The 9,333-nt window shown below is 43.8% G+C and overlaps 1 protein-coding gene across 1 annotated transcript in view; it reads right to left on the minus strand.

Moving 5' to 3' along the window:
* Positions 8,426 to 9,333, minus strand: part of LOC109820508 (peroxidase P7-like) — a 2,148-nt gene continuing 1,240 nt past the window's right edge. The window contains exon 4 of the mRNA XM_020386661.1: positions 8,426 to 9,048. Coding sequence (XP_020242250.1) covers positions 8,657 to 9,048 — 392 coding nt within the window. The 3' untranslated portion in view covers positions 8,426 to 8,656. The remainder of the gene's footprint in view (positions 9,049 to 9,333) is intronic.

Raw genomic sequence — 9,333 nt, forward strand, 5'->3', positions numbered from 1 at the left:
ATCCTTGCACCGGAGTAGGTCGAATCTTGCTTTAAGTTTAGCGTTTTAGAATCCACGGTGACTCAAAACTAGTTTTTTGACAACAAGTATTTCAAAAAAGTTAATATTCTCTATCTTGAATTTTCCCTTTTGTTCTTAGAACTTCCTCATGAACACTTAATTATTATAACGAAAACCGAAAAACCTTGACTTACAAGTTGGTCCAGATGATTGATTGCAAAAAAAGAATACTTCAAAGATTGTTTATGTATAAATTAAAAATTAAATACGATTTTTATAGAATGACCATATTTTTAAAGATGATTTCTATAAAAAAAGTTGTGTCAACAAGTTTTACTCTATAGAATTGGAAAAAAAACATGAAAAAAATTTCCTTCTTGTTCTTCTTTTATTCTCTCCACTGAAGAAACTAGGTGACCGTCATGTGATATTTATACGTGTGGTTATTAGTCTTATCAAGAAAGTGATATATTTATAGGTGTGGTCATTAGTCTTATCAAGAAAGTGATATATAGTTTTGTTAAAATTTCTGTGCTCCACTAACAACCAGCACCTATTATGCTCGAAAGACGCGCATGCAACTGAAAATAGCATATTCTGAGTCCGAGAGGCAAGACTCTAAATTATTTGTGGTGCGCATGAAGTGTTGAGATCGGTGTAGACTCAAACCTCCGCAGGCGAGCTCGATGTCGAGGCGGATCAGAGGCGAGCTCAAGGCGAGTTCGAGATCAGCGGCTTCAGGCGGATCCATCGCAGGCGAGCTCGAGATCCAGAAGCTGCAGGCGAATTCCTTCAGGCGAGTCGAGCGGATGGCTGCAGGCGAAGTTGGGGGCAGGCGGAAATCTCGAGCACGCGAGCTGCAGGCGAGTTCGTGGTCGAACTGCTGCAGGCGAGGTTGAAATCCAGGCTGTCGACAGCCTGTCGACATCCCAGCTAGGGTTTCCTATAAAAGGGAAACCCTAGGGCTCGAGCGGACTGTATCTTTTTTCCTCTCTCTCTCTCTCTCTCTTCGATTCCTGGCGGCGCCTGCGATCTCTCTCTTCCTCTTCTCTCTCTCTCTCGCGATCTCTCTCTGTCTCTGTCTCTGTTCTCACGTGATTGGGAAAGAGATTGAAAAGGTGGAATTTATTGTAGAGAGATTGAGAGGGGTGTTATTTAAGAGAGGAATATTCATTGTAGCTACAGTGAATATTGTATTTATTTGAAGAATCTTAAGTTTGAGATTCGCTCTTGATTTGTAATTTATTGTTAGATTAATAAGAAAATTACTGTGTGGCTCCCGAGGACGTAGGCAGTTGCCGAACCTCGTTAAAACTTGGTGTATTTTTTCTATTCTGCGTTTCTGTTGCATTAGAGATTTCGGTGTTAAATTCCCAACAGGGGGGATGCAACTAGAAATAATAAAATCATACCCACTGTGGATAACCGGGTTGATTAGAGGTTCCAATAAGGCTCCCGTGATTTTGGGTTCGGTTCGTTCGGATATGGTTATAAACAAATAATAGCAAAACCAGATTTCTCGTAACTAGAAAAATAAAAGGTTGCTGGTGGCTCGTGTGGCTTCAACACGGCAGGATTCAGAAAAGCAAGCCTTAGATGGGAGCTGACGAGTCTGAGCGCTCTCCAGGGTGTTGAAGCAGAGAAAAGACAGGTTTTTTGAGCTAGCCAAACGACTGGGGTTGTAATGTCTTGCAAAGCACGTAACAGGGTTCAGGGTTGCGGTCAAAATCCTTCTGACATCCAAGTCTGTGAGGGGCTTTGGACTTCTACGCGAGAGAAACAAATGTTTTTAGAATGAGGGGTTTAGAAGTTTCCTCTCCTTATTTTCGTGTAATTTTATTCTGAGTGGTGTTAGGGGCACACCCAAACCACACCCCAAACCACACCTCCAAACACACCTCCCCCTCTTATTCGCTACAGTACTCCGGGCCCCACATGAGTTTTTAAAATTTAAAAAATCATGTGGGGCCCGGAGTACTGTAGCGAATGAGAGGGGGAGGTGTGGTTGAAGGTGTGACTTAGGGTGTGCTCCTAACATTTCTATTTTATTCTTGTTAGCATGCAATGTTTAATATTTTTTAAAGTATAATACATATTCATGTAATGTTTTCTTTTTTTTTTTTAATCTCATATTGAATATAATCCAATGAAGTCTTATTGTATGGAAAAATGTGTCCAGGCCCCAAAAACATAAACTTCATGTGCTGCAGCCCCTTCTAGTTTTCCCCATGTGCAGGCTGTCGACAGCCTGTCGACAGCCCAGCTAGGGTTTCCTATAAAAGGGAAACCCTAGGGCTCGAGCGATCCGTATCTTTCCCTCTCTCTCTCTTTGATTCCTGGCGGCGGCTCACTCCTCCCCCTTGTCGCGATTTATTCTCCAGCGCTCTCTCTCTCTCTCTCGTGATTTCACAAGTGAAATCATTAAGGAAGAAATTAAAGAGGGGAGAAAGAAGTTAAGAGGGGTATTTAAGGAGTGAGGGAATCTTACTGTAGCTATAGTAAAGATTGTATTTATTGAGGAATCTCAAGTTTGAGATTCGCTCTTGATTTGTAATTTCTTGTTAGATTAATAAGAAATTTACTGTGTGGCTCCCGAGTACGTAGGCAGTTGCCGAACCTCGTTAAAACTTGGTGTACTTTTTCTATTCCGCGTTTCTGTTGCATTAGGGATTTCGGAGTTAAATTCCCAACAACTGGTATCAGAGCGTGAAACGATCTAGAGGAAGTCAGATTCAAGTGGGAGACATGGCCGCAGATGAAGGAAAAATAAGACTTGAGAAATTTGATAGAACAGATTTCGGATTCTGGAAAATACAGATAGAGGATTATCTGTATCAGAAAAATCTGTATCAACCACTATCGGGAAAGAAGCCGGATTCTATGAAGGCAGATGAGTGAAACCTTCTAGATAGACAAGCCCTCGGAGTTATCAGATTGACGTTGACTCGTAATGTTGCGTTCAACAACGGCGGGTCTTATGGCAGCATTCTCAAACATGTATGAGAAGCCACCAGCCGCGAACAAAGTTCATTTGATGCGACGGTTATTCAATCTGAAAATGACGGAAGACGCGTCAGTAGCACAACACATCAATGAACTTAATACGGTTACAACCCAATTGAGTTCAGTTAGAATCGAGTTTGATGAGGAAGTTCGGGCGTTGATACTGTTGTCTTCCCTACCAGAGAGTTGGAACGCTACAGTCACTGCAGTGAGTAGCTCGTCGGGAAACAAAAAGTTGAAGTTCGACGACGTTCGTGATTTGGTTCTCAGTGAGGAGATCCGACGGAGAGAGACGGGTGAAGGTACAACCTCTTCAGCATTGCATACAGAGTCAAGAGGTAGAAATTCAACCAGAGGGAATGGACGAGGAAAATCAAACTTCAGAAGTAGATCAAAGGACAGGAGGTCCAAATCAAGGAATCCAAGCAACAGCTCGAAGGCTATCGAGTGTTGGACTTGTGGAAAGACCGGGCATTACAAGAATCAGTGCAATAGTGCACAGAAGGAGAAGGAGGCGAAGGCAGAGGTGAATGTCACTTCCACCTCAGGAGGAGACGACGCATTGATATGCTCTTTGGAGAGCAAGGAGGAATCTTGGGTGTTAGATTCAGGAGCGTCGTTCCATGCTACCTCTCAGAAAGAATTCTTCGAGAAGTATGTTCCCGGAAATCTTGGATACGTATATCTTGGTGATGATCAACCATGTGCTATTGTGGGCAAAGGCGTGGTGAAAATTAAGTTGAACGGGTCAGTATAGGAGCTGAAGGATGTCAGGCATATTCCCGACCTGAGAAAGAATTTAATATTCGTAGGCCAGTTGGCTGGCGAAGGATATACCACGACCTTCCATGAAGATGATTGGAAGATCTCAAAGGGCGCAATGACAATTGCCCGAGGCAAGAAGACTGGTATCCTATATATAACAGCAGGTGCACGTTGTTTGATCTCAGTTGCAGCAGGAAATGAGGCTTCAAAGTTGTGGCACCAGAGACTCGGTCATATGAGTGAGAAGGAGATGAAAATCATGCACACAAAGGGAAAACTCCCAGGACTACAGTCAGTGGAGATGGATATGTGTGAAGAAGTGTGGGTTTACTTTCTGAAGCATAAGTCAGAAGTATTTGAGGCTTTCAGGAGATGGAAAGCTATGGTCGAGAATGAGACCGGTCTGAGAATAAAGAAGCTCAGGACCGACAATAGCGGTGAGTATGAAGACACCGGATTCAAGAAGTTCTGTTATGAGCACGGGATCAGAATGGAGAGAACTGTGCCCGGCACGCCTCAGCAAAATGGTGTAGCTGAGCGGATGAACTGAACATTGACAGAGAGAGCTAGAAGCATTCGGGTACAGTCAGGCCTACCGAAGCAGTTCTGGGCAGAAGCGGTCAACACAGCAGCTTACTTGATCAACCGAGGTTCATCGGTTCCATTGGAGCACAGAATACCAGAGGAGGTATGGTGCGGAAAGGAGGTAAAACTCTCACATCTTAAAGTTTTTGATTGTGTAGCTTATGTGCATATTAGTGATCAAGGCAGGAATAAGCTTGATCCCAAGTCAAAGAAATGTACTTTCATCGGCTATGGTGAAGATGAGTTCGGCTACCGCATTTGGGACAACGAAAACAAGAAAGTGATCAGGAGCAGAGATGTGATATTCAACGAGAAGGTGATGTATAAGGACATGCACAAGATAGATGACTCAGAGAGCAAGTCAATGTTTGTAGATGCAGATGATGTCTCGAGTAACCTCTCGGAAGAACCCAATGCAGAAGATCCTCAGCCAGAAGAGCCTGTTGGACAAGATGGTGCGCAGGAGCCCGACGCACCAGCTCCGATATTAAGAAGATATTCTCGTCCTTCTGTACCCAACAGGAGATATATGAACTATCTGTTGCTGACAGATGGTGGTGAGCCTGAAAGCTTTGATGAAGCTTGTCAGGGTGGAGATGCGAGCAAGTGGGAGCTTGCTATGAAGGATGAGATAAAGTCTCTTATCTCAAACCAGACATGGGAACTAGCTGAGTTGCCCACGGGTAAGAAGGCACTCCACAACAAATGGGTGTACCGGGTGAAAGAGGAGCAGGATGGTTCCAGAAGATTTAAAGCCCGGCTAGTTGTCAAAGAATTCCAGCAGAAGGAAGGAATTGACTACACCGATATTTTCGCTCCCGTGGTGAAGCTAAATACTATCAGGACCGTGATGAGTATTGTAGCAATTGAAGATCTTCATCTTGAGCAGTTAGACGTGAAGACGGTGTTTCTTTACGGAGATCTAGAAGAGGAGATATACATGCACCAGCCAGAAGGTTTCTCAGAAGAAAAGAAGAAGAACCTGGTGTGCAGACTCAAGAAGAGCTTGTATGGCCTAAAACAAGCTCCAATGCAGTGGTACAAGAAGTTTGACGGCTTCATGCACAAGGAAGGTTTCCAGAAGTGTAACGCCGACCACTGTTGCTACTTCAAAAGATATCAGTCCAGTTATATCATCCTATTGCTATATGTTGATGATATGTTGGTTGCAGGAGCAGATATGGAGGATATCAGGAGTTTGAAGCAGCAGCTGTCAAAGGAGTTTGACATGAAGGACTTGGGTCCAGCAAAGAAGATCCTTGGAATGCAAATCACGAGAGATAAGAAGAGAGGTCTCTTGCAGTTATCTCAGACGGAGTACATCAACCGTGTTTTGCAGAGATTCAACATGGGCGACGCCAAGCCAGTGAGCACACCATTGGCCAGCCATTTTCATCTATCGAAGGATCAGTCTCCTCAGTCAGAAGAAGAGAAAGAGAGTATGGCTCAGGTTCCTTACGCCTCAGCTATCGGAAGTTTGATGTACGCAATGGTCTGTACGATACCAGACATTGGCCATGCAGTGGGAGTGGTCAGCCGGTTTATGTCAAATCCAGGAAAAGCTCATTGCGAAGTGGTCAAGTGGATTCTGAGATATCTACGAGGCACCACACAGAAGTGTTTGCACTTTGGTAAGGGAGAGGTAGAAGTGCAATGGTACGTAGATGTAGACTTCGGCGGAGAAGTTGATCACCGAAAAAGAACCACCGGCTATGTATTCACTGTCGGAACTACAGCTGTTAGTTGGATGTCACAGATACAGAAGATTGTCACTCTGTCCACTACAGAAGCTGAGTATGTTGCAGTGACTGAAGCCAGTAAAGAGATGATATGGCTTCAAGGTTTGTTAACAGAGCTGGGATTCAATCAGGAGAATAATGTTTTGCACAGTGATAGCCAGAGTGCGATACACTTGGCGAAGAATTCCGCATTTCATTCTAGAACGAAGCATATTGTGCTTCGGTACCACTTCATCAGATCCCTGTTGGAAGATGACGTGTTGAAACTGGAAAAGATTCCAGGAAGTAAGAATCCAGCAGACATGTTAACAAAGACAGTGACCGTTCAGAAACTAGAGTTGTGCGCAACTTCAGTTGGTCTTCATGCATAAATGATGAGGGCGGAGCCACACAGGAGAAGGAGCTTGATGAGATAGCCTGTTGACGGCGGTTTGATCTCCAAGTGGGAGATTGTTGAGATCGGTGTAGACTCAAACCTCCGCAGGCGAGCTCGATGTCGAGGCGGATCAGAGGCGAGCTCAAGGCGAGTTCGAGATCAGCGGCTTCAGGCGGATCCATCGCAGGCGAGCTCGAGATCCAGAAGCTGAAGGCGAATTCCTTCAGGCGAGTCGAGCGGATGGCTGCAGGCGAAGTTGGGGGCAGGCAGAAACCTCGAGCACGCGAGCTGCAGGCGAGTTCGTGGTCGAACCGCTGCAGGCGAGGTTGAAATCCAGGCTGTCGACAGCCTGTCGACAGCCTAGCTAGGGTTTCCTATAAAAGGGAAACCCTAGGGCTCGAGCGATCCGTATCTTTCCCTCTCTCTCTCTTCGATTCCTGGCGGCGGCTCACTCCTCCCCCTTGTCGCGATTTATTCTCCAGCGCTCTCTCTCTCTCTCTCTCGTGATTTCACAAGTGAAATCATTAAGGAAGAAATTAAAGAGGGGAGAAAGAAGTTAAGAGGGGTATTTAAGGAGTGAGGGAATCTTACTGTAGCTACAATAAAGATTGTATTTATTGAGGAATCTCAAGTTTGAGATTCGCTCTTGATTTGTAATTTCTTGTTAGATTAATAAGAAATTTACTGTGTGGCTCCCGAGGACGTAGGCAGTTGCCGAACCTCGTTAAAACTTGGTGTACTTTTTCTATTCTGCGTTTCTGTTGCATTAGGGATTTCGGCGTTAAATTCCCAACATGAAGATAATACCCCAAGGGCCTACTTGACAACTCCATTTAAAATGGTTTATTGGAATAAAACCAGATTAAGTCTTTATCTAGTTTCACAAAAAAACTAGATCAGGACCTGAACGGATTTTGTTAGGGAAAGTTTTGAGCTTAAATTGATTTTGTTTTTTATGATGTTTTCAGTTGCTAAATTGTAATTTCTTGTCAACAACAGGCAGGTATCCCCCATTACGCCTACTTCAGTTGACTCGACACTTGGGATAGGTAAGGTCCCGATTTAGCCGACTCGTCGAGTCAGCATCCCGCTGGGTCGACTCGAAAGGCGATACTTGTCGGTCCTCTTTTTAAAGACGACTCAAAAGGTCGTACCTCTCGACACCCCTCAATACAAGACAAAAGACGACTGCGACCTTGAGCCCCCCGCTGACAGCGCGTTGACATCACATTAAATGTTTGACAAGTGCCATCATTTCTTCATCCTCAACACTATTTATGGCACATCGGACCACTCCGGCTTCGCACGCCGCCTATCCCATCTCATTAATGTCGAAGTGATGTTGCCCGTTCCGCGACCACTCCACAATCAACACCTGTAAAGTCGACGCTGACTCAGCTGCCAGTCCATGCCCGGCCAAAGAGGCCAAAATGCCCTACCTTCATGACCAGAAAAGGAAAAACTATTCCCAACACGAGGGTAAGCAATTTCTCTGTATTTTTCGTCATTCCACTGCACTTAAGAACTGCAATAGTTCTCTATTTTTCTCACTCAAGTACATTGCTAACTTGATCGTCGGAGGAACAACGGGGGAATCAGACCCCGCCCTCTTGCGAGTTGCTACACGTGCAGGGAAGAATAACTCAACTCCAAATCAGATATTCTGAGAAGTTAGCGGCCTCTCATCAACCCAGTTCCTATCAGTTTATCTGTGTGATTGTATAACATCAACAGTTTTGATACACCTCCCTTCGGTCCAGAACAAAAGTGATTTAGGTCAAAACTAGTTTCGTGGAAGTTACTAAATTGAATCTAAGATGCAAAAGCTGACCCTTCACCGAGTTATTGCTTTATCATAACGACACTTTTGTAAGAGAAATCTAAATTACCCTTTTCTAAAAATGGGAAGGGATGAATAATAAAGATATAGACAAAAATTTTATTTGAGACTTGGACAGAAACATCCATTCTTTTACTATAACATGAGTAACACACGACACATTAAACTTAACGGTGTTAGTCGTGGTAGGAAATTAAGACAAATTCAGAAGAATTTGTGAAATATACAAACTTGGGAAAGATTTTGTTCAACGCACCCCCAAAAATACATAGGTAAAAATTCAATAATTATACAACTTCGAAGCTAGACAAGTTGAAGCCACCCACCACTAAACTTTCTCAAAAACACTTAATTAACTTTGCTACATATCTTCCTAATCTCTCCATTAGACCCAACAAGGGGACTAACATCTCCCATCTTAATCATGCCCTCAACAAAAGCAGAGTAAAATTTGCCAGTTCCGTCACTATAACTCTTCACCAAGGAGTCAGTTGATCCACCATTGAACAGCTCCTGATCAGAATGCATCAATCCTTTCTTGACAACGAGATTTCTATAGTAGTTGTTGTCGAAGGTTGTCGGAGTTTGGAGGTCTAATGGAGCCAGGTTCATGTCGCCCGACCCGCTTTGTTTCGGGCAGTTCGATTTTCGCAGTGTAGCGAAGGAAGGGTCGATATCGGAGTCATTGTAGATGTGGGATCTGAAGCTCGTGCATCTTGCTTGGCCTATTGTGTGTGCACCTGTATTGTGCATGGACCGAGTTAAAAAGATTTTCGTGAGCGTCGCATGTTAGAGTATAAAATTATAATCTTTAAACTTTATTGGAACTTTCAAGTTTTAATGTAAGAGAAATGATTTAACATGATATAAGAACAATCTAGGTATAAGCGGCACAGTTTAAAGATAATTTTAAAATGAGTAAATTGGGTCTGATGTGTAAATTCATGCTCTTGGTCGCTATGAAACCGATAGAGCACATATCCAAGCTCCAAGTTATGATTTCGATCTAAATGATAGTGATCCGG

The sequence above is a fragment of the Asparagus officinalis genome, chromosome 8 (genome assembly GCF_001876935.1).
Source record: "Asparagus officinalis chromosome 8, Aspof.V1, whole genome shotgun sequence".
NCBI classification, from domain to species: domain Eukaryota; kingdom Viridiplantae; phylum Streptophyta; class Magnoliopsida; order Asparagales; family Asparagaceae; genus Asparagus; species Asparagus officinalis.